Below are 25,960 nucleotides of genomic sequence, written 5' to 3'. Positions count from 1 at the left end.
AGCAAGAAAGAAAGATTAATGGTGTGAGGGAGATAAACAGGGAAGAGGTGTGTGTGTGTGTGTGTGTGTGTGTGTGTGTGTGTATGCCTGTGGAGGCCAGAAGAGCAGGTCATGGAGCACTCAGCCACAGAGTCATCTCTCCAGCCCCTGTGCCAGGATTTTGAAATGGGTTCAGTGTGATCAAACTCAGGTCCTCATGCGTACACAGCAGGCACTCCACTGATCGCCATCTCCCGACTCCAGGTCCTCATGCGTACACAGCAGGCACTCCACTGATCGCCATCTCCCGACCCCAGGTCCTCATGCGTATACAGCAGGCACTCCACTGATCGCCATCTCCCGACCCCAGGTCCTCATGTGTACACAGCAGGCACTCCACTGATCGCCATCTCCCGACCCCAGGTCCTCATGCGTATACAGCAGGCACTCCACTGATCGCCATCTCCCGACCCCAGGTCCTCATGCGTACACAGCAGGCACTCCACTGATCGCCATCTCCCGACCCCAGGTCCTCATGCGTATACAGCAGGCACTCCACTGATCGCCATCTCCCGACCCCAGGTCCTCATGCGTACACAGCAGGCACTCCACTGATCGCCATCTCCCGACCCCAGGTCCTCATGCGTATACAGCAGGCACTCCACTGATCGCCATCTCCCGACCCCAGGTCCTCATGTGTACACAGCAGGCACTCCACTGATCGCCATCTCCCGACCCCAGGTCCTCATGCGTATACAGCAGGCACTCCACTGATCGCCATCTCCCGACCCCAGGTCCTCATGCGTACACAGCAGGCACTCCACTGATCGCCATCTCCCGACCCCAGGTCCTCATGCGTATACAGCAGGCACTCCACTGATCGCCATCTCCCGACCCCAGGTCCTCATGCGTACACAGCAGGCACTCCACTGATCGCCATCTCCCGACCCCAGGTCCTCATGTGTACACAGCAGGCACTCCACTGATCGCCATCTCCCGACCCCAGGTCCTCATGCGTACACAGCAGGCACTCCACTGATCGCCATCTCCCACTGTCTTCCCCCGACCCCAGGTCCTCATGTGTACACAGCAGGTCACCTCACAGTCTTCCCCCGACCCCCACACCTTTTAAAAAGACCGAATAGAAAGCCGGTGGGGAGGCTGGTGAGATGGCTCGGCCGCTAAAGGCACCTGCCACCAAGTTTGACAGCCTGAGTTTCATGCCTATGTTGTCCCCTGACCTCCACAAATGTGCTGCTGTGATTACCACTTAACACAGAGAAGGGGATCCCTGGGGCTCACTAGGCAGCTGACACAGCTGAATCACACAAGCCCTCTGGCTGTTCAGAAATTGTCTTTAAAAAATGTGGATAGTGACTGGTGAAAACATCTGAGACTGACCTCTCCACATCTCTCAGGGACCCCTGGTCCCCACCTCACACATACACATATGCAAAATACAAAGGTATGAGCCAGCCGGGCGGTGGTGGCACACGCCTTTAATCCCAGCACTCGGGAGGCAGAGGCAGGCGGATCTTTGTGAGTTCGAGGCCAGCCTGGTCTCCAAAGCGAGTTCCAGGAAAGGCGCGCAAAGCTACACAGAAAAACCCTGTCTCGAAAAACCAAAAAAAAAAAAAAAAAAAAAAAAACAAAGGTATGGAAATCTGGTAGGGAATTTCAGGGTTTTGTGAACTGTCCCTGTTGGAAGTATTATCACTTGGAATAATTACTAAAAATCATGCTAGTCAACAGTTCTTAAAACAGGCACCACTGTCTTCTCAATGCCTCTGGCTGGCTTTCTTTCCCTGTGTCCTCTCTGAGGCCTCCTGAGAGCATGACTTTTAAATGGAAACTACAAGGAAAGCCAACTATCTGACCCAGGTCAGTCCAGAGAGCAAGCTGCAGCCATGGTGACTGGAACATAGAAATGAGTCACAGGGAAGGAGGTGTCCGCTTGCAGGGTTCTGTGTCCTTGGCTCCTCTAGAAGGGCACGCAGCTTGCTGCCTACTGAGTGACCAGTCCAGGAGGGTGTGGGGACATGACTGAGTACAGAGAGACTTCTAAAACTGGGCAGTATGGAGCTCTTCCATTTAGGGACAACCACTCTTTGGACTGTTGGATGCCTCCAGTGTGGTAGAAAGAACAGAACAAAAGGAAAAGCTTGCTTGGGTGAAAGTTACCCTCATCTCAGGGATAAACGTCTGAGTCCTGCATAAAACCCAAACACCCTCCTAGGCTAAGAAGAGAGCGAGCATGTAAAGACCAGAAGGCATTTTCAGGCGGCTTCTTTAAAAACAGCCCGAGAAGTGCCCCGCTCCCCATAAACCATGCCCTTGAGGCTCCAGTTTGTTTCTCTGCTTATTCAACTTTGAGTTAAGGCAGTAGTTGTCCACTACTCTAAACAATTTTTATTGCATATTTATTTATTTATAAATAAATGTGTATGTGCGCGCGCGTGCGCGCACACACACACACACACACACACACACACACACACACACGACACAAGTGCATGGAGGTCAGAGGTCAGCCTGCAAGTGTCAGCTCTCTCTTTGTACCACGTGGGTCCTGGCCTTGAACTCAGGTCATCAGGACTGGCCACAAGCACTTTTACCCTCTGTCTCACACACACACTGCCTTTTCTTTTTTCATATACTAGCTCATGTTTATTGACTCTGCTGTTTGTGTTGCTGCACAGAGGAAATGCATACGGTTGTTATCTGAGTGTTCTTCCAGAACATTCTGGTAGGAACAGAAGCTCCCTGTCACCTCATTAAAGCTTGTCCAGTTCTTAAGAGCAAGCACCAGCTAGCTACAAATACACCAAGGCTGACTAAGATTCTTGTGTCTACTTTGACTTATAAATCAAAAGACAAACCTAGTAAATGTCTCCGAGCAGCTATACAACGCTGATATGAAATAGAAAGGCAGTAGTTCGTTCAAGAGTAAACATTAAAGAGACAAGTCTTTCTCAGAAGTTTCTGAATAATTCAATCTGAAATTTCCTTTATGGTTTCATGTTTTGAATGCCTAGTCCCTGGCCAGTTGCATGAATTTGAAGAAGGTGGAGTCTGGTGGCATTAGTGAGTCACCAAGAGTGGGCCTTAGAAGGTCATACTCATCTCTGGTTCCACTCTAGATGTGCTGGCTAGTTTCATGTCAACTTGATGAAAGCTACAGTAATCTGAGAGGGGGCGGGGAGGGGGGACCTCAATTGAATAAATGGCTCCATAAGACTGTCCTGCAGGCAAGCTTGTAGAGCATTTTCTAGATCAATAATTGATGTGGGAGGGCCAGGCCCATTATGGGTGGTCGTTCCGGGATACATTAAAAAAAATTGAGGGGCCAGAGAGGTGGCTCAGTGGTTAAGAACACTTGTTGCTCTTTCAAAGAACATGGGTTCGAATCCTAGCACCCATACGGTAGTTTTACAACCATTCCTAACTCCATATTCCAGGGGTCCAATGCCCTCATCTAATCTTCATGGTCACTAAGCACACAAGTAGTACACATTCATACACACAGATAAAACACTCAAACATAAAATAAAAGATAAATCTAATAAAAAGAAACAATTTAAAAAGAAAGAAAGAAAACAAACTGAGCAAGTCAGGAGGAGCAGGACAGTAGCAGCATTCCCCTACGGCCTCTGCATCAGTTTCTGTCTCCAGGTTCCTCTCCTGCTTAAGTTTCTGCCCTGACTTCGCTTCATGATGGCCTATGATTTCAGCACATGTGATCAGGACATGTAAGCTGAAATAAATCGTTTTCTTCCCAAGTTGCTTTTTTTTTTTTTTTGGTTTTTCGAGACAGGGTTTCTCTGTGTATCTTTGCGCCTTTCCTGGAACTCACTTGGTAGTCCAGGCTGGCCTCGAACTCACAGAGATCCGCCTGGCTCTGCCTCCCAAGTGCTGGGATTAAAGGCGTGCGCCACCACCGCCCGGCCCAAGTTGCTTTTGGTCCTGATGTTTCATCATAGCAATAGAAATCTAAGATACGCTAGGTCATGGTGGCACATGCCTTCAATCCCATCCTCTGGAGGCAGAGGCAGAAAAGAAAAAGAAAAGAAATCCACTAGATCTCCTAGTTTCCTGGTCTTTTTTGTCCTGACTGACTGAAATCCTTATGAAACTGTGAGCAAAAATAAACTTTTTCCCCCTTCAAGTTGTTTCTGTCAGGCATTTTGACAACATACACGAAAAAGTAACTAAGGAGTCTGGGGATATAGCTCCCCAGGTAAAAATGCTAGCTATGTAAGTCTGACAACCCAAGTTCAGTCCCCAGAACCCACATAAAAAGCTAAATGGTACATGCCTGTAATCCCAGAACTCATATGGCATGATGGGAGGGAGACAGGAGAAAAACTAGAGGCCTACAGTACACAGTACAGCAGCAGAAACAAGAAAGCCCCCTGCCTCAGTAAGGTGGGTGGCAAAGACCAACCCCTGGGAGTTCCCCTCTGATCTGCACACACACACACACACACACACACACACACACACACACACACACACACACACACGATGGTATACATGTGTGCATCTTCCCATTCACAGACCATTATTTTTAAAAATTATTATTAAGAAAAAGTATCTCAGCACTCGGGATGTAGAGGCAGGGGGATCTCTGAGTTTGAGGCCAGCCTGGTCTACACAGAGAGCTCCAGAACATCCAGGACTACACAGAGAGACCCCGTCTCAAGAAGCAAGAGTGAACACTGCAGGAACTTCCTGCTAAACCACAATGGAAGCATCAACGCCGTCCCTCTGAGATTATTTCTAGAGTCTCCCCGTTTTCCCTGACTCTTACACAATGGCTCCATGGACACCTACATTTGGGGAGTTGGGGCTCTTAATGACTATTTTTATGTCCTTTTGAGAACTGCATAAAATCTCTGATTTATTTTTAGGATGGACAGGAAGGAAAAGAATGTTATTGACAGTCAGATGAACACAACCTAAATCTCATGCCTGGTTTCACCTCAGCTCTGTGGAGCAAACAGCACCAAAGATGCCAGGAAGAACAGTCATAATAATATAAAAATTATTGCTTAAAGTTTATGGGCAACACTTAAGACTGCTCCAATTACTCACGGGAGCCATTACAGTACACTAAATAATTTGAGTCCTTTTCAAGACCTCATTTTATTAGTGAGTGGCTGTTAATTAGCAAAGAGCCAACATTCAAGCAGCATAAAACCATGATAGAAGGTCCAGCTATAATGTGAGGCTGAAAAGATGAAGGATTTATATGGGCCAATCTGAGATATGGTGTGTTATGAAGCCCTACTTGTTAATTAAGGGGTTCATGCTCCTCAAAAGTGAGGAACCAGGGAGCAACGTACTGAAGTACATTTTAATTACTTTGTTTTTATTATTAAGTGATAGGCAATAAAAATTCTGCAGATGTGGAGCCAGAGAGATGGCTCAGCAGTTAAGAGTATTAGTTACTCTTGCAGAGGACCTGGGTTCATTTCCCAGAACCCAGAGTTTTATAACCATCTGGAACTCCAGCTTCAGGGGATCTGACACTCTCTTCTGCCCTCCACACACACTGTACACATCCCAGGAATCACAGGCATAAAGTAGAGGCAGAAAACATCTGCACAATGATTACTAAAAGCACCACGACATCTGTTCCCACAGAACAAAACTTAGAAAAGTGAGGCAGATCGCTTCGTCAGGGCTGAGGTAGTGACTTCTCTTTGGCCTTTCTTTCTGCATGAGCCATGGGTCCTACCGCCTGCCCCAGTGTGAGCCAGGCGGCTAGGCCTCCACACTGACATCTCATTTCCTTGGAAGCAGAATAGTTTATATGAGGGTCAAGTGTGAGGGATGGGAGGACCCAAGGACTCTGGCACACAGCAAGGATGAACCTGTTTTTACATTTCTAGATACCAAAGTCACCATCCCTGGGGGCTCCAGCCTGACCCTTAGAACTCAGCAGGGAAGAGTGCCTGCTCCCTGGAGACCCTGTATAGTGCCCATAGCCCACTACGGCCTTCACTCTGGGTACCAGCACACACTTGAGCTCCTGTGCAATGGCAGCGATCTGTTCCACACGGTCCTGGTGTGCAGCCAGGTCACTCTCAAAGGCCTCATGCTTCCGAAGTAGGGCCCGCACTTCCGTCAGGGATGCTGACTCATAATCCTTCTGCAACAAGATCTGTTCTTTGCCTGCAAAGGGGACAGCAAGAAGCATGAGGCCAGGTCTGTTACACCAACTAATCTGGAGGCTGAGGCAGCAGGATCATAAGTTCAAGGCCAGCCTGGGCAACTCTGTCAGACTTTGTCTCAAAATAAAAAAGAAACAGAAGACTGCAGCTCAGTGGTAGAGTGCTTGCCTAGGATATGCAAAGGCCATAAGTTCAAGTCCCAGTATTGCCTAAATATATTAATCAATTAAATAAGCATGAAAAGTCAAAGTCACACAGCAGCTTCCCCACACCAGGATGTGATCAGAGAATACTGAGATTTCAAGTAAGGATAAGGACCAGCCTGCAAGCAACAGCTAGCCCCGTAGGTGCTCACAGGGGAGGTGCCCAGCAAGAAAGGTGGTGGGGTGGGAGAAGCATGCATTTTACAAAGTATATTCTGCATCATTCTAAGTCACAAATGTCTTCTTTCCTACCACAACACACAGTTCAGTTGGAAATTATTCCATGAGCCACAGGGGACGACTGAGTAAAACCCTTATTCAGTTAGCTGGGCATGGTGGTGCACACCTGTAATCCCAGCACCCAGGAGCCTGAGACAAGAGCATTGTGAATTCATGTTGAGTATGAGTGACACAGCAGGACCTGGTCTCAAAAAACGGCCCGTCAGCCGGTTTTTCTTGCCCCAGGTTTTATATTTGAAAGCTACACTCTGGGGTGAAATGTGGCCCTGTTTTGTTTGTTCTGACTCTAAACACTAGAGATTTCCTTCTTGGAACCTCCACTAATTCCTCCATAAGATTTTCTTTATTAATTTTTTTGTTTGGACAAGGAGTCCCTAGTGCAGGTTGGCCTTGATCTCAGTATTTAGCCAAGGATGACCTTGAACTTCTGATCTTTTTGCTTCTACATCCTTGGTGCTGGAATTATAGGCATGTACCACTATGCCCAATTTATGCACCACTGGGGATTGAATCCAGGGCTTTGTTAGTGCATGCTAAGCCAGCATCCCACCAACTGAGCCACATTTCCAGCCCTCTCTGTAAGTATTTCTTAAATCTAGTACTGCTACGACCAGGTACCCAGATCTACATTTACTCTCTGACTAGTGACAATTTAATTCTGTAAAGCAGGAAATGGAAAGCAAATGTGCACGTCAACAATGACAACATTTCAGCTAGGATGTGTCAGACACCGACTGAAATATTTATCATATGAACTCACTGATGCTTCACAGAAGCCTTAGCAGGGAAACAGCTACAGTATGTCCATTCTTTGTTGTTTGTTTCTAAGATTTATTTTTATTTTTATTTACTTATTGGTTTTTCAAGACAGAGTTTCTCTGTGTAGCCCTGGCTGCCCTGAAACTCGCTCTGTAGACCAGGCGGGCCTTGAAGTCACAGAGATCTGCCTGCCTCTGCCTCCTGAGTGCCGGGACTAAAGGCGTGCGCCACCACCACCCAACTTATTTTTATTTTTAATTATGTGTTCAAGTATGTATGTGTCTCTGTGTGGGTGTGTGCATGTACGTGCAGGTGCTTGTGGATGCCAGGAAAGGTCACCAGATGCCCTACAGCTGGAGCGACAAGGGTTATGAGCTCCCTGCTTTGGGTGCTGCCGGGAAAGAGCACAGCTGTAACTGCTGAACCATCTCTCCAAACCCCTGGCTGTTGCTGTGAAACAAGATCTTTTCCTAGAGACCTGTCTAGCTTTGAACTCAATGTATAGTCCAGGCTGAGCTGGAACTCTTGAGCATCCTCCTGATTTAGCTTCCTGAGTGCTGGAATTAGAGGAATACACACCACCAAGTCCAGCAGAACTTGGATTACATTTTTTACATTTATTTATTTATATGTATGTTGTATGTGTGTGTTTGTTGTGTGTGGGGTGTGCATACACATGCCACAGTGTGTCTATGAAGGACGGAGGACAATTTGCAGGAATTGGTTCTAACTCAGGGTGTCAGACTTGGCAGCAAGCATCTCTACCCACTGAGCCATCTCCCCGGCCCACACTCAGCGCTTACCATATGCCCACGTCTCGTGCGTGGAGGCCTTCTGCCTGAACTTCTCAGCCAGGTGCTCCAAGCGCTCCAGTCTCCGAATCTCATTCAATAGCCACTCCTCGTAGCCCTTCTCGGCCTGCTCCAACCTCTGCCAGGCACCAGCAATGTCCTGAGGAACAGAAAATGTTTGAGGCCACAGGTATCACATGTGGATTTCTAGGGCTCCCATGAATCCCCCGACACGTGTCTGACAGTGATGTCCTCTGGTTGCATCTTTCCTTGCCTCTTCTGCACAACTAACCATCCCGCTGGTGGCCTTTTAAATTAGCACAGCTGTTCTTATCAGTTACCCAGACACCCCTCCAAATGTGGACCAAGTCCCACAGGGTGGAGAGGGTCAGTGGTAACGGCAGGAAGGGGAGTGCCCGGGAAGAGCTAGATGATGTAAATTATAGAGAAACCTAGGCAAGGGCAAGGTCACAAGTCTGGGAGGCAGGGAGGAGCAGAGGCTTTGCTGAAAGCCTGCAGGGCACCATCTCAGGACACCAAGAACTGCATGATGGAGAGGGTAGAGTATCAGTAATGAATGCCAAGTTTGGTGGCACACACTGATAATCTCAGCTACTCAGGAGGCTGAGGCAGGAGGGATGTAAGTTTGAGTCCAGCCTGGGGAACTTAATGAACTCGAGGTCAGCCTACTAACTTTGTAAGACCATTTCTCAAAAGAAAGATTTGATCCCCAGCTGTCAGTCCAGAGTCCATCAAAACTTGAGAGAAAATGATTAGAAATGATAAATCTGTTCTATCATAATTTACCAACGATGCCTAAAAGATGAACAAGAAAAAGTGAAACACACGTCCAAAAACAAAAATTATATGATCTATGTTTTGGAACAACGTGAATCTCTCCCTGCTTACCTAATTTTGTATAAATAAAGCACCCTGGCTGCTAGTGACTTGGGCTGCAAGATTAAAAAAAGAAAGAAAGATCTGAAAAGGGCTGGGGAGGTAGCTCAGAGGTGGTGTGCTTGCCCTGTACATGCAAAGTCTTGGGGTCCAACCTCAGTAATCTCTCAACCCACAAAAATGGAGTGATTACAGGGCCGTTCACTAACAGTCACACTCAGGAAGTAAAGGCCTCCTCAGTAGACCAAAAGCAGTGGGGGCTGAACTGCGGCCACTCACCGACACCATCTTGCCCTCGGAGGGCATGAAAGCTGGCCGGTTGCTGATCCGAAGCTTGGTCTGCAGCGTGTTGAAGTTGATTTCCAGCTGGCACTTCTCCTGCACCTTGGGGGGCTTGTGTTTACGACGGTAGTCCCGGAAGTCCTCCAGCTTCTTCTGCATGGCCTGCATGGTCTTCTCGGGTGTCCTGTTCTCTAGCCAGGGGATTGTGCGCCGAATCCATTCTAAGAGCTGTTTCCAAACATAAAAGTGGAGCTGAAAATACTAGCAAACTGCTCCCAGTTCAAAAATAAAGGGGCCCAATGACTGGAACCAGTTCCCCTCAGGCTCCCAAATGACTGAACATGGTCACAACTGCACTGACTTCAAGGGCGGAGACAGCTCTGTGCATGGTACAATGAATAGCAGTGTCCACCCAGGGCCACAGTGACCACCCCAATGAGACCACACACAGGTTTAACTTGAACTTCAGGTCAGCACACAAAGTCGTGTTTGACAAAAATGTGACATGTACAAGAAACACAGCAACCAGACACTAGCGGACAAATGCTGATGGAGCTTTCAAATTCTAAAAAGAAAAACAAAATAAAGCAAAGAATGGTGTTGATACACTCAGCAAGGAACTGGGTTGCATGTCAAAGGTTTCACTGAAAAAAAACAAGCTCGGGTCTCTAATGAGTTTACTCCTAGAGAATGTACTATAAGCCTAAGACAGACTCTGGGGCAGAGGAGGATTTATCATTTAGTTTTTATGAAAATCCACGAGTATGAGTAAAAAGGGTAGTGAATTCCCCAAAACTAGTATCTTCCCTTCTCCGGAGTCACCACCCAGGTCTCAGAGATGACCTGTTAGACACCTAGTCACTTACATACTTTTTTCTTTAATTTGAGATTTTACTTTTTATTTTATGTGTATGGGTGTTTTGCCTGCAGGTGTGTCTGTGCATCACATGCATGAAGTGCCTTCAAAGGCCAGAAGTGGGTTCAGGTGCCCCTGGAACTGGAGCTACAGACAGTTCAAATTGCATTCAAACCCAGGTCCTGAGGAAGAACAGCCAGGTTCTTAACTGCTGAACCGTCTCTCTAGCCCCCCTTTTACTTTATTTACTTATTTATTTAATTTACTCACATGTGTACTTATCCCTTGGAAAGTGTCAGCAGACTAGAATGAAAACTAGTTATAGTGATGATGCCACCACTCTCACAAGAGTAAATGAAAAACTTGCAGATTGAATATGAATGTCCCTCACAGGCTCATGTGTCTGAACACCTGCTGCCCAGCAGGTGGCGCTGTTTAGGAAAGCGTTACGAGGAAGCAGCTCACTGGAAGAAGTGAATCACTGGAAGCAGACTCTGTGGTTTTCACAGTCCGGCCTTCCTTCCTGCTCTCTCTCTCTCTGCTTTCTTTTTGTTGTTGTTGGTTTTTGTTTGTTTGTTTTGTTTTGTTTGTTTGTTTTTGTTTTTTCGAGACAGGGTTTCAATGTGTAGTTTTGGTGCCTGTCCTGGTCTATAGACCAGGCTGGCCTCGAACTCACAGAGATCCGCTTGGCTCTGCCTCCCAGGTGCTGGGATTAAAGATGTGCGCCACCACCGCCTGGCTCTCTGTTTCTTGACTGTGGATGCAATGTGACCAGCTCACCTCAGGATTCTGTTGCCATGCCTCCTTTTCCAAGGGGACTATTGTCCCCTTGGAACTTAGAGTCAGAATAAACCATTTCTCCTGTAAGTTACTTTTGTAAGGTGGGTTTTGGGGTTTTTTTTGTTTTTGTTGTTTTGTTTTGTTTTATCACAGCAATGAGAGCGAAATTAAATTAATGGTGTGATGAGTAAGAAAATTCCTGACAATTACCACCATCTTCCTGTGATGAACATACTAAACTCTTGAAGTTTGAGACTGGCCTTACTGCCAACGAATTTGATTTTTTTTCCCACATCAATAATAACAATTACAAAAGAAAAAAGAGTGGAAGGAATCAAACAACCAAAATTTCCTCATATCAGCAGCATGAAGGTATACATTTCATTTACCTTGATTCAATCATCATCAAATACCGATTTGGGAAGATTAGACCCACTTAGGCTGATAATTTTCATAGCACAGACCAAATATCAGGTCAAGCAAGTTAAGGCAAAAATTATTTAGTCTTGTATTTATTTTTGTTTTCTTTTTTTAACCTTTTAAACTATTTTTAAAATGTAGTTTAAGTTATCCGGTCTTGAATATGGCTCTTTACTTGAGTTCTGTCTCTGAGGACACAGCTTTGGGGTCCCTCGGCCTTGGCTTGTGTCACAAAAGGAACACAGAAGCACAACAAAGATGCCTTGGTACCCTCTCTGCTATGATAAGGACCAAAAAAAAAAAGAAAAAGAAAAAGAAAAAGAACTGTAAAAGCATTGCTCAAATCAAAAATCAGGATAAAGAGCCACAGAAATGCATCCCCGAGGCTCCAAGGTTTCAGAAGGTGAGCCCAGATCCCACTCTGGGCCTGTGTACACACCTCCTCCTCCAAAAAGATTATGCAAACTCCTTTCACATGGGGTCACAGTGCTGAACAGGGCTCTTGACACAAAGAGCATCCTACATGATGTCAGTAGCCCACAAGCCAGGGGTAAAAAAAAAACCAAGGTGCATGATGCTGCCTTGAGGGTCTGACCTTGCAGGGACAGAGCTAAGACTAGAGTCCCCTTCCTACCACCTCCAAACATGCAGACTACAGCTAAGCTTTGCAGTCTTTGCAAAGACCATGGGGGTGTGGGGGGAGCATTGGCACTAGGCATGTTGCTACAGGATAAACAACCTCTGAGCCCAGGTGTGTTTTCTGCTTTCACTCTCTCTGAGATGAAAAGTACAAAAATAAACATGGACAATCCATTGGCAGTCTCTGCCTCACCCCTGGCTGCAGGTGGACAGAGCTGGGGCCACCCATTTCCTTTACCTCACTCGCTAGCCTCTCATATTCTTCCATCAGTCTCTCATTCTCTTGATTCACAGCAAGAACCTTACATATCCTGTTAGCTGCTGTCTCGGCCTGCAAAACACAATAGGTAAACAGGATGGCTGGTCGACAAGGGTATGCGTGCAAACACACATAAAGCAAGACATGGTCGGGCAAGGCAGGCTGAAGGAGATGGTGTGTTGAAAATGGTGCAGTCTGGGTCAGGGTCGGGTGAGATAGAGGGGATGAATCAGTTCACACCTTTTTTAGTTTTCACACAGACTTACAGGGCAGGCTGAATACACTGTAGGGAATAACGGGGAGATATCATTAGTCTAAAGCACAAGCTTTATAAAACATTGAGCAAGTTAGTAACAGAAATATGTGGGTCAAAGGACACCAAGATCTCAGGTCCCTGACTGTCCACCTAAATGCTCCTGAACACTGACCCTGTCACTACGGGGTGGAATGACACTGGCTTCAGAGCTCAAAGCTGAAGTGATTGGGTCCTGTTACCATGTCATTGACCTTGAATCCATGGAAAGACCTCAGCTCTTTTCAGGGACAGGTAGAACTTTCTAGATAGGATACTAGAGACAAGTTTGCCTTAAGATGTTGTTTGATCCATTGTTTAATCTACAAGAGGAATCATCGAAGCAATAAATAGTTCTCTGTCATCATCTTGAAGGGAACTTGGGTCACATGTTTCATAATATGCTCCTCCAATGGATCAAGAAGAGGTATGTGCCTGTCTGTCCTAAAGCAGGGGTGTCCAACTCATGGCCCATGTGCCATGTGTAACCAGGACAGCAATGAATGTATCCCAACATCATGTTGTAAACTCTTCAGATTCTTTGTTTTTAGACAGTTTTACTATGCAGCTCTGGTTGCCCTAGAACTCAATATGTAGATCAGGCTGGCCTCAAACTTATAGAAATCTGCCTGCCTCTGCCTCCTAAGTGGTGAAATTAAAGGAGTGTGCCCCCATATTTATTGTTGTTTGTTGTTACATTTTACGTGTGTGTGTGTGTGTGTGTGTGTGTGTGTGTGTGTGTGTGTGTACATGTACAGAGACTGTGCACAAGTAAGTACAGACATATGTGTACCAAGGCACATCTGTGGACATCAGAGGACAACTTGTAGTGTCTTCTCTCTTTCTGCCATGTGGGTCCCAGGGATTGAACTCAGGTTGTCAGGCCTGGCAGCAAATACCTTTACCATGGAGCCATCTCACCAATCCTACTTGAAAAAAATTGTGTGTGTGTAGCTCAATTGCATGGTTCTTGAGTGTGGACTTTGTAGGTGACAACACAATGTTGCAATGTCAGGCAAAGTAAATATATGCATACTTTTGCAACCTTTGGGCTACAGGCTGGACACCCCTGTGCTGCCCAAGACAATCCATCTTTGTCCAATGTGGCCCAGAGAAGCTAACCAACTGGACACTTTCCCAAAGCCTGGCTTCTAAAGCCCTGATTCTCCTGGCCACGCTGATTCCAATTACCCTCATCTCTCCACGGTGGCCTTTACAGAGGGGAGACACAAGGCACACTTTGCCCATCCAGTCCTTACGGGTTGCCCAGGTAAAGGGGACAGGTGAATCTGCAGAAGGTGAATGACTGTTCTCTCACAGTGTCCCTCAGACTGTTCTGAGGTATGTGAATGCTTCTGAGGTTGTAACCTTTTTATCCCTTTGACTAAAAATACAATTAGTCTTGAATGATGGAGCAAACCACTAAATAGAGGTCATTTCCAGGCCAATGAGAACAAGTAGCATGGGAGAAGTCTTCATGTCTCCTAGTCACCTTCCCTTACCACTCGATGCATGCAGCGCACTCTTCGAGGCACTCTGCGCCCCAGAATGTACAAATATTTCTAACAATTTTCTAACAAAGTAGAAGAAATATCTTAGAAGGGGAAAGAGTAGAGAAAAACACTTTGGTTATTATCTAAAGTTAAAAAAAATGACTTGTAGTTTGGAACTTGCTGTGTTAGGTCGTTATGAAACACTGAGATTCCGAGGTCAGATGTGAAGCACACAGACACACACCCAGAAACACACGCGCGCACACAGAAGCGCAGCGCAGCCCGCTGCGTGCACAAGGGACGTGTACCTGCTCCGCTCCCGCGAAAGCATGGTAGAAGCAGGAAACGTAAGTCATGATGGCTCTTTCATCGGGTTTGGGAGTGTTGACAATGTCTGAGGGGGCAAAAATAACACGGGACACAGACACACACAGGCGAAGAGGAGAAACCACGGTGAACGGAGGGAGGAATTGATCAGCTTACACGACCACTTTGCTTCGCATTTCATGGGCCCACGACCCAGAACCTCAGGGCAGCCGGACAGCATTGAAATGATCCCAGAATAGGAATTTGGGGATTACATTTTTTTTACTCATTTATTCAGTATATGAATGTGTGTGTGTGTGTGTGTGTGTGTGTGTGTGTGTGTGTGTGTGTGTCCACACACATATTCCGTGGAATGTGTGCCCCCCACACACATTCTATTGGAATGCATATTGAGGTCAGAGGACAATTCTTGAGAGTCAGTTCTCTCCTTCCACCAGGTGGAGCCCGGGGACCAAATTCAGGTTATCAGGCTTGTTGGTAAATGCCTTTATCTACTCAGTCATCTTGCCAGTCCTGGAAACTGGCTATTTTAATGGTCCAGTTGAGGGCTTGTGCCCTGCATCCCTTCAATGGGCTTTTGAAAGTATATATAGCATGTTAACATGGGGATTCATATGGCATCTATCAGGATCATTACCCCATTTTTGTTAGTCTTGTTTGTGAGTCTCAAAACCTTGGCTCTGAGGAAGACAGGTTACTTTGAACGATGCTAGAGACACAGCAGGGCTGTCCTACTTCCCAGTCCCACCCTCACATGCCTGGGAGCTCTCTGCTCTGGAAACCACCCTGAGAGAGAGGTGAAACTCATTTTGTGTGTGTGGTTGCGGGGGTGGGTTGTCTTTAACACCTTCAAAACATACTTACCTTCCCACAAAGAGTAAGGAAACATCTAAAGAAGGGGGCAAACATGGCTGTGCTTATTGCTGCCATTTGTATTAGCTGCTGCAGACCATGCAGAAGAGAAACAGAACCTGCTGACCACACATGCTTTCCTCCTATGATATCATTTTTGGTGAGTGCTTTTTTACCTGTCCATAGACATGGTTGGGCCAATGCACACAGGGAGATAAAATGATACCCTGTCATTCTTTACAGTGAAACTCTGACCTTGGGTTTTCTGAAGCTGTGAGTAAATGAATGTGGGATCCTGTAAGCATATGGAACCTTCTGGAAAACAACACGACCAGCATTGGAGCAGAAAGTTTCAAAGAAAACTAGACTATAAAAGACCAAGGACTGCTTCCTCAGAACCAGACGGTCTCCTTGTTAAGGAGAAGGGGCCAGGAAGGGTGAGGGGAATGATAGAAAATAAAATGAGACACAGAAGGTGACGGGCGAGTGGTGACGTGTTCCACGACCTCCCCTCTGTGCACCAGCAAAGGCATGACAGTAACAGGACACGTGAGTTACTGCCACTCTGTCATCCGGGAGGGTCTGCCAGTGTGTACTAAATCTGTGTGGAGAAAAGAGGGCTAAGTGCTTGGATGCTCCAACAGCAGGCTTCTGATAAGCACTTCCTCTGGGAGGTCTCAAAGAGAGCCTGCCCCACCACGCAGTTGCTGTCTGAGTCTGGCTCAAATCACAGAAGTCACACGTGCAGTCTCTGTTCTGAGAGCTTGTGAGAACCGCCAAGGGAAAGAAAAAGATTGCAGAGAGGAGAGTACGGTAGGTCCAGAAAAGCCTAAGTTACAAGAAAGCACACGAGGCTCCTAGAATTCTAGCACATTCACAGGCTTTCTGTGACCTGGAGGGCTGAGGTCAACAAGATCCCGTCTACAGGTCTACAAGAAGCATGTGTGCCTACAGATCTAAACTCAGAGCTCACCTCCAAACAGGTTCAAGGTGGATATAATTTTTACCAATGGTAGAAAGTATGGTAGACAGGATGAGAAGAATGCCCCCAGTTTCCACTTCGAGGGAAGTTCATGGCTCAGGAGGTCAGTTAGACTCATGATAGCCCACACGTGGATTCAGAGACCAACACAAATATCCCAGGATGAGAGCGGAAATAGCAGGTGGAAATCAAGGACTTGCCAGGAGTCAGGGCTAAGCTGACAGCAGATGTGGGCCCGTCAGCACAGCGAATGAGCGGAGGAAAGGCTACTGAACGCCGCCGTGGTGAGAGCAGGGCTGAGAGCAGACCACAACACCTCTCTGGTAATACATGATGATCCACAGTGGTTACATCCCGGCTCGCTCTGCACCCAAGACCATCACAATCTTAACCGTCACAAGATTCCTGCACAGATCTCCTACAGCTATGGTTAACGCGGTGTATAAACATTATGGATCATTAAAGGAGATGACAAAGAAAGGAATAGTCAGGCAGAACAGCACATGCCTGTAACCCCATGTGGTGTTTGAAAGGAAATGGCCCCCAAAGGGAGCGGCACAATTAGGAGGTGTGGCTTTGTTGAAGTAGGTGTGGCTTTGTTAGAGGAAGTGTGTCACTGTGGGGGTGGGCTTCGAGTTCCATGGTCAAGCTACCCCCAGTGTCACGGTGGGCTTCCTGTTGCCTTCTGATCAAGATGTAGCCAGCACCCTGTCTGCCTGCACACCACCATGCTCCCCACCATGATGATAATGGACTGAACCTCTGGAACTGTAAGCCGCCACCTCAATTAAGTGTTTTCCTTTACAAGAGTTGCTGTGGTCATGTTGTCTCTTCACAGCAATAGGAACCCTAAGACACCCCAGAGCTTGGGAGGCTGAGGCGGAGTGTTGCCTCTGGTTCTGGGCTAGCCTGGGTTATATAGTGGATTCAAGGTCAACTTGGAATGTATAGAAAGACCTTGTTCAGAGAACTGGAAGTAAAGGAGGGAAGGAGCCAGGGAAAGGAGGGGAGAAGAAAAGAAGGAGAAGGTAGTAGGGGGAGAAAGGGAGGAGGAAATGATACAAGTGCTAAAGCATGCCTGCAGCCAGATGACAAAGTAAAGGATGGATAACTGCATTCCCAGCCAGGACCCAGAGACTAAGGGGAACCAGAACGGAGGAGGAGGTGAGTAATGCCAGGACTGTAATGGTGATCCTGCTACCACCATCAGTGTGCAATGAAAGCAACCCTGGCCCTTCCACTCGGAACAGGCATTCAAGAGGCACTAATGAGCAGAGAGATGAACGTATTAATCCACGTTGGATATTAATTCAAGAGTTCTTGGTGGTTAGTTACCACATGGAAGAGTCCATGGGGAGAGGACATGAATACAAATTCAGTTAGGAGAGGACAGCTGGAAGGGGGCATTTCTATGCTCCTGTTCTGCATTCTCCCTCTAGAGAGCCTGGCAGGAAGCACAGGAGGGCTTCCTTCTGTCTGTGTTCTGAGTACTTGTAAGAACCACGAAGGAGTTCAAGTGTTAGCACCCACATGGGGTGTGGATTAGAGTATTGCTAACTGAGAAGCTGCTGCCATGGACTGAACGGCTGAGCCAGCAACTGTGCCTGGACCTCATGCAGAAGGATCACCCCAGAGGGGAGGGAGTGAAGAGGAACTAAGGCTGGAGTACACAGATCCCTTAGCCCAGCAGGTGTCCTTATACCACAAGGACAGGTGGAGGCAGACTCCAAGAGAAGGCAGTCCTAGACCAATGCTGCCACAGGGTGAGGAGTCTGGGGCTCTCAAGCTCCCAAAGGTAGAGAAAGATCTTTTCCTCTCAGCCTCTGGCCTGACCAACACTCCGAGTTCAGACAGAGCTGTGGGGAGAACGGAGCTCTGGTGCTTTAAGCCACCCAGCTTGTGGTTGTTCAGTGCTAAGAGAACTGACTGATGACTAATTAGAATTCCCATTACGGAAGACTAATTAGAATTCCCATTACGGAATAATGGCACGAACAACAACAAAGCAAAAAACAAAGTCAGAGCCACAGAGGGCAGAAACTTACACAGCTCAGGATCCCACAGTTCCCAGCAGACAGGAATTGGCTCACAGTAAGTGTTCAGTACTCGTCTGCTGAGGGATAACTGCTCACGGATAAATGAAATGAATGCATCCTCTCCAAATGCCTGTGCTTTGAACAGTGGGCCGCAGGTACAGCCCCATGAATTTACCACTCCAAAGGGACATGAGAAGGATATGAAACAAGTCCCCAGAAGGGGAACTGGCAAACTGCAAACATACAAAAGTCCACCCAGGTCTGTCAACATTAAATTTCATTTAGATAAATTCAAAACAACACGTGAAAGTTTGGTGAGTACACTGAGGGCCAAATGCTCCATATTTTAAATTCTGTTCCACAGCTTTCAGCTGGGAAGACTTGTTTTCTCTTAAGTGCTAAATCTCACAAAGGGATTTATCTGCTAAATGTATCTCTCCACAGGGAAGAGAAAAGCATCTGCTCCTGAAAACAAAACAAAACACAGAAAGTCTTTTTAAAAAACAGCAAACCAATAAAGCCTGCTGTGTGGACTTACAATCTCAGTTACTGGAGAGCCTGAGACAGGAGGATCAAAAGACCTGGCTGGACTGTGGGATGAGTTCAAGGACAGCCGGGGTAACCTAACGAGACTTGAGACCCTGACTCAAAACTAGAAAGTAAAAAGAGGGCTGGGAATACAGCTCAGTGGTAGAGTGCTTGCATAGATACACAGGGCCCCGAACTCAATCTCCAGTACTGTAGCACTGTCTATGTGATGTGTATAAATATGTGGTATGTATAAATATGTATATACATACTACATATTTATACACACCTGGGATATGTATACATATTTTTGACAGTGTGTATACGTATGTATCTGTACACACACACACACACACACACACACACACACACACACCTATCTAGATCTCTATTTACCAAAGCATTCTGTTTTTGTTTTTATTTGTTTGTTTTTGAGACAGGGTTTCTCTGTATAGCTCTGGCTGTCCTGGAACTCACTCTATCGACAAGACTGGCCTCAGAGTCACAGAGATCCATTTCCTCTGCCTCCCGAGTGCTGGGATTAAAGGTGTGTGCCACCACCACCTGGCTTACATTCTAGTTCTCTCTTTTTTTTTTTTTTAAAGATTTATTTATTTTGTATACAGTGTTCTGCCTGCATGCCAGAATAGGGCACCAGCTCTCATTTACAGATGGTTGGGAGCCACCATGTGGTTGCTGGGAATTGAACTCAGGACCTCTGTAAGAACAGCCAGTGCTTTTAACCACTGAGCCATCTCTCCAGCCCCCACATTCTAGTTCTTATCTAAAGCTGAAATTTTTGTCAAATCCTGCTTCTACAGTTCTGCTGGCCCATTTTTTAGCAAGATCATGTATGAGCAAGATAGACACAAAACTCTAATACTCATGTGTTGAGGGACAGAGCTTTGTTGGAATCCTAAGTACTTCAGATGTAACATGGCTATAGCTTTACAAAGCTCCCATCCACAGCCACAGCTTTTACAACCTATAGGGTTTTTTTGCTCTTGTTTTTGTGTAACTCGGTAGGCATTCTTTCATCTCACCTTCAGCATCCAGCATTTTAGGAATATCCAAGTGCTTCTCTGCTATTTCCATGGCCAGGTTAATGTTTCCTATGGGGTCATCCTGTGTAGAAAACAAGACAAGCAGGTTTTTAAAATACCAAAGCAATGAACAAGACACACATGTCACTGCAGGAAGGGTACCTTCCCACTCACACAGGACTAGAATTACACGACGTTCCTTCTTATGAGACACGGAGAGAAACATCAGAAGTCACAGAAACCACAGGACCCATGCAGCTCCACCTCACAGGGTGTAAGAGGACAAATGCTGGATTAGGGGGTGGGGGGTCAGATATTTTGTCACCAGTCAGAAAGGACACCCTGATATGCATTAGGGCTATGGAAAAACCCTCAACCGTTCTAAATCATGAAAGCCATTTTCCAGATGTGGAAGGAGACCTTGGGGATGTTTACCCCAATCATACTGTGATGTCTGTTTGTTTGACACACCTCACAAGTCCTCCCTTGAACTGATCCTCCTGCTTCTACTCCCCAAGTGCCAGGATTACAGGTATGCACCACCACACTCAGCTTGATACGTTGGTTTAGAATATAAGCGAGCTGGGGCATAGGAAGATGAAAAGCAGGTGATACTGGGTGAATGCTTAGCTCACTGGAGAGGTCCTAGGTGGCTATGAAGAGCAGAAATGATTCTTCTATTATGTTAAAGGCGAGAAAATGACAGTATTAAAAACTCAAGTGAATTCACAATGGTCATGTTCTTTTTACAGGAAATTATGTTTTTCCACCTTGTGAAATTGGCTAAACATGCATAACAAGGTTAACTAGAGATGTGTAACTGAAAAACTGAAGACTTGACATAAATTGTTTTAATCTCTTAAAGAGATGAACTATGATAAGTCTGAAATGGATGAAGGTAAGAGAGAAAAAGCCAAATGAACAACAGTGTTAGTTCAGGGACAGCTTCAACCAGCTTTCAGTGCAGTGTCATTTAAATATTTCAAATTTCTTTAAATTTATTATTGGGGTGTGTGTGTGTGTGTGTGTGTGTGTGTGTGTGTGTGTGTGTGTCTGTCTGTCTGTCTATCTCGCGTGCACAGGCAGGCACATGTGTATCACAGAGCATGTGTGTAGGTCAGGGGACAACTTCCAGGAGTTGGTTCTCGCCTTCCATCACGGGTCTAGGGGTTGAACTCAGGTTGTGAGGTTTGGCCAGCAAGTACCTCTGCCTGCTGAGCCATCTCGTCTGCCCATTTGAACATCTTAGAAACTGCACTGATTTGCAGTGTTCTCAGGCCCCTTTACTACAAGGGACCACCTGAAAGCCTCAGGCTTCAAAAACACATTTCAGATGTGCCCACAGAGAACACCACTGTCATGTCCTTTACTTCACAGAGTATCTGATTATATCAGGCAAAAATGGTTTTTAACTAAGTATTGTTTCAATAAAGCATATATTCATTTGATTAATCTTGTTAAGCAAATCTTACTTGCCTGTTTTATGGCTATGTTTATGAAGTTTACTAGCTAGATGAAAAAAATTTTTTTTCAAAAAATATGTAAGCAAGATTCCAGAGCCCAAAACAAAGTGAGACTTTGTGGCAACCATTTGGTTTAGATTGTTATTTAAAGAGATGAAATGTGGCAATTCAGTACTTCCTAGCACAGGAAGTCATGTGACCCTGGGCAAGCCCTGGCTCTCCCACTTTCTAGGTCTACAACACTGGACTAGTAAGTACTGAAACCAGGTGTGATGGCTCATGTCCATAATCCGAGCACTCTAGAGGCTGAGACAGGAGAACTGCCCTGAGTTTAAGGGGAGTCTGGGCTACACAGCCAGACCTTTGTGTCAAACAAACTACAAAAACTAAAGCACTGACTTTAGTGTGAAACTTCAATGAATATGTATGCATGATTTTATGCACATGCTTACATATATTGAGAATATATGCATACATACATTTATTCAGAATAGATTCTGATATAAAGAGTGTAAAGCACTACTTGTCATTATATATTACTAATTTTTCTACCCACTAAGGATGACTAATTCCACAAGTCTATTCACTTCCAAACTAAAAACTGATCACTCTAAATTGGTAGTGAAACAGTCTATTTAGAACAAGTTCTTCATTTTATAAACATTCATAGGGAAAATGTACATATGCTTATGAGCATTGGCTAGCCTGAAAAGCTACTTTCTACCATGGTACCTCCGTCCTCATCTTTTGGGGAACAAATCAACCTTGGCATGCTCTGAATCGATGAAGACAGGCCGGGGTGGGAGTGGGGATGGAGGTGAGGCAAGTGATAACTAACGAGATTGAGGGAAGCCAGAGAGCACTTGCCCCACAACTGTACATGCCACACACGTGAGGGCAGCATGCAATAGAGCCAGTTTCCAACCCAAAATACACAGCACACATGAACGGCCAGCTCAGCACACCAGCAGGAAATCTGTGGCTACAACCCAAGGCAAGCATGTCTGAGACTGCCATACTCTTGGCCCTAAATCTTCCTGCGTTATCATTTCTGAAGCATGGCAATTCCAGAAGAGCGCCTGGTTTCTCTTTGTTCCACAACCTACGTTTTAAAATGATCTTGACTCTTGCTGGATAGTCTGGATTGACTGCCCTCAAATTCACCACTCTCCTGCCTCACCCTCCCAAGTGCTGGGCACCATACCTCACTCTAGAATTACTTTTTTTTGGTTTTTCGAGACAGGGTTTCTCTGTGCAGCTTTGCGCCTTTCCTGGGACTCACTTGGTAGCCCAGGCTGGCCTCGAACTCACAGAGATCAGCCTGGCTCTGCCTCCCGAGTGCTGGGATTAAAGGCGTGCGCCACCACCGCCCGGCCTAGAATTACTTGGAATTGTGAGAGGAGCACTCCTGCAATCATGGTACTTAAGATGTAGAGGCAGGAAGATGAAGAGTTCAAAGCCAGCCTCAGCTACAAGAGCCCCGTATTCCACACTACTCCACTGAACTCCAACCTCATCTGAGACCTAGAATATTGAATTGTTTTCTAAGGTTAACTCCCCCACCCCACCCCAAATTTCCAAAGCTTCTTTTGTAAGACAAAAAACTAATTCTTGCCATCAACAATGACATAGTTGTGATGATCCTGTGTGAGAAACAAATTAATCAGTTCTCAACAGATACATAAGAATCCTCCAGAAAGGTAAAGTGAATTTTTAAGGGCAAGGAATACGGCTCACTAGTAAGCTCTCCCCTAACATATGCAGTCTCCTGGTGCCATTAAAAAGGAGGAGAGCAACTGAACTTTTCCCCAAACCCTAGGCACTGTCTAGTAATCTAGGCCTGTAAAACCTTTACCATGTAAAGCCTTCCGGGCAGCCCACATTCATGCTAGTCAGTTGCTGATGTGTTCATTCTCAGGGTGACATGCCGAGCGTGATGGGTGGGTGACACTGAAAACCACCCCAAATGAGTGACCTTGTTAAGCTTTGAGTAGTCAATGAGGTCAGGCCGGTGTCTATGGATGAGGGCACAGAGTCCAAGGCCATCTTTCCAGCTTCACAGCACAGAGGAGAAGAACGTGGGTTAATGAAGAGACCTGGGGTTCCCCTGGGTGAGACACCAGCTGTTCCCATCTGATGTCATGTACCAAAGGGACCTCCCCAATGAGTGACACCAATGGCCCCAGATGGTCCCGCCTTGTACTTTCCCATGCACATCTCCATTCCCTTCCCTCTCCTTTCCGTTTTGAGCAGGCCCGGCCTTGCCAGGGACCCTGGCCCTGTCCACTATGTGCTGGCACAGACAGCAATGGGAAATGAAATAAGTCTACCACTGTCCCTACCCTTTTAATCCTGGGGTTTCCTACTCACTTTTTACCCAGTCTTCACTCTGGTCCTTACCTGGTACTACCCAGTAACCCCCTTCCCCGAGGATACTGACCCCATGTGGGAGATGCACCCCTCTGAAAGTTCTTATGGTACTTTTCAAAGCCAACACCGTCCCCCAGCTACTCTGTCTTTCCTCAGGGGGTTGCTTTCATTGATTTATCTATTTATTTTGAGAGGGGGTCCTTCAGCATGGCTCAGGCTGGCCTCAAACTCTCACCCTTCCAGCCTCAGTCTCCTAAGTGCTGGGAATGCAGATGGATGGTACCATTCTGAGCTTACTTTTATTTTTTTTTAAAGGCCAAAGCTTGTAGGTGAGAAGGTCACAAACTTGGATGTCAGCAGGGACAGACACCACTATTAATGGCCCTTGGATGCTCAGCTCTGAGTGTACTGCAGACAGCAGAGTCAGCGAGAGCGGGCATGGGAGGGATCCCTCAGGGAGTTAGAAATGGAAGAAGACCCTGATGGAAACATCACTTGGAAAGGCTTCAGTGTGAGAAGAGGAGACAGCTACATACAGGCAAACACGGGAGCCTGACTTCCATCCTGGCTGGCTGTTTCAGCTCTCCCTGGCTTCTTTGGGACAGGGAATGCTTCCTTTCTCCTCTGCTTGAAGGCCTAGCTTGGTGCTACCATCCTGGAGATATTCTAACGTATTTTTAAATATAATTTTTAAAGTATTTCTTTGAGTGAATCATATAGGTATACAGTTTAATCCTCATTCCCTACTCTTCCCTAATTCTTCTTAGATCTATCCCCATCTTCCCAATCCTCTTCCTTCTTCTTTCTTTGTAAAAAAAATAATCCATCAAGTCCAACTGTGCTGTCCATATACTCATGGGGGACCATTCACTGGAGTATGATTGACCTATCAAGAGTCACACCCTTCAAGGAAAATGACCCTCCCTCTCCATAGCCATTAATCTAATAATTTTCTAGCTAGAAGTACCTCCCCGTCTGTCACTGTGATGTGACCTTGTCCTTCCTTTCTCTCACTATCCACAGACCCATGGGAACTCACCATCCAAAGGATGAAAATATGACCAAGCCTCTGCTCACATGTGACAGTACTAGAAAACCTCCTGGGAGCTAAGCCTGCAGCCAGAGCCACGCTGCACTCCCATGCCAAGTCTGGGTTGCATCTGTCTTATTCCCTGCCGTTTTTAAAATGTGATTTTCCTATTTGTTCTCAATTTTAGTGATTAAAAATGATAAAGCTGAGGGACTTAGCAGGAGGCACCAGGTTGGCAGAGTGCCCAGAGTGGTTGCAGAGTCTGCTGGGGTCCCATTGTCACAGATAAGAGTCCACCACTCCTGCCATAAGGAGCCCCAAATCAGACTAGGAAGGACCCTGGCACAGCACAGCCTCCACTTATAAACACACCCCCTTGCTTGCAAACCCTAAAGGACTGTTTCCTCTGGGAAACCTTAAGTACTGGGAAAAGATAACTTCACTTCTGCTGTGGAAACTACCCCCTGGACAGGAGAGATACCTAGTAAAAAGCCATGTGGTTCTCCTGGCCTCCCTGGGCTCTGCGGGGACAGACAGGGATTGAAAGCCCTGGCACTTACCTGGTGTGGAAGTTCTGGATGTTCACATTTCTGTAGGGGGCCGTCTTCCTCTGACACCACAGTAGCAGACCTTCTTTGGCAGATGTTTCTGTAATGACATCAAGAAAAGGTGTCTGGAAGGAAAAGCACTCAGAAAAAGGCTATTTTATTTTAGACATACAAAAAAATCATTTAGGGGAAACTCAGACATGCCATTCTCACAGCTACACCTGAAAAAATTTAAATTTGCTTTATCACTAATTACAAAATTGTAACCAAGGCTATGGGATGTAGCGCAGGAGTAGAATACCTGAGTGGTTAGTGTTCCCATGCCCCTGAGTGCAATATCCAGCAACCAAAACCCAAACAACAACAAAAATACAAAGAAGAAAAACCGAAACAACCATTCGGCAAACAAACAAACAAACAAACCCCTTCACCTCTGCAATGCTGACTGGAGAAGGATTTGCTGGACCCCTTAATCCCATACTCAGGAGATGGCAGGAGGAGTTCTAGACCAATCCCATCTCTAAACAGAGCACTCATACCTACCAGCACGTGCGGTCTGATGTGCTTGCTACCTCTCTCCTTCCCTGGCTCTGCATGTCATTATTAGTGCTCTTTTTTTTTTCACTTTTAACAAAATTTATTACTGTGCCTTTTAGCCTAACAAGTGTTTGATTACTGTAATTAAATCTTTTTCTTAAATGTTTATTTCTTTAAA

General features: G+C 46.1%; 1 protein-coding gene and 1 long non-coding RNA gene across 4 annotated transcripts in view; one reads left to right on the top strand and one right to left on the bottom strand.

The window, feature by feature from the left end:
• Actn2 (actinin alpha 2) overlaps positions 1-25,960 on the bottom strand; it is a 77,558-nt gene that overhangs the window by 14,579 nt on the left and 37,019 nt on the right. Inside the window, exons 5-12 of one of the 3 annotated variants that reach the window (XM_052727548.1) lie at positions 25,258-25,345; positions 23,273-23,351; positions 19,835-19,916; positions 14,375-14,460; positions 12,261-12,353; positions 9,325-9,555; positions 8,161-8,308; positions 6,006-6,156 (exon numbers count right to left, since the gene is read on the bottom strand). In XM_052727548.1, the coding sequence (XP_052583508.1) occupies positions 6,006-6,156; positions 8,161-8,308; positions 9,325-9,555; positions 12,261-12,353; positions 14,375-14,460; positions 19,835-19,916; positions 23,273-23,351; positions 25,258-25,345 (958 nt within the window). Of the gene's footprint in view, positions 1-6,005; positions 6,157-8,160; positions 8,309-9,324; positions 9,556-12,260; positions 12,354-14,374; positions 14,461-19,834; positions 19,917-23,272; positions 23,352-25,257; positions 25,346-25,960 lie in introns of those variants that run through there. The other 2 variants (XM_052727547.1, XM_052727549.1) reach the window with 2 other exon arrangements.
• On the top strand, positions 6-3,770 carry LOC128103299 (uncharacterized). Its single transcript, XR_008215666.1, has 3 exons — positions 6-985; positions 1,052-1,444; positions 1,634-3,770. It is a non-coding gene; the product is annotated as an uncharacterized LOC128103299 (long non-coding RNA).

This window comes from Peromyscus californicus, unplaced genomic scaffold (genome assembly GCF_007827085.1).
Source record: "Peromyscus californicus insignis strain IS unplaced genomic scaffold, ASM782708v3 Scaffold_8__1_contigs__length_139910024, whole genome shotgun sequence".
Taxonomy (NCBI): Eukaryota; Metazoa; Chordata; class Mammalia; order Rodentia; family Cricetidae; genus Peromyscus; species Peromyscus californicus.
This window is presented reverse-complemented; position numbering and strand designations above follow the sequence as displayed.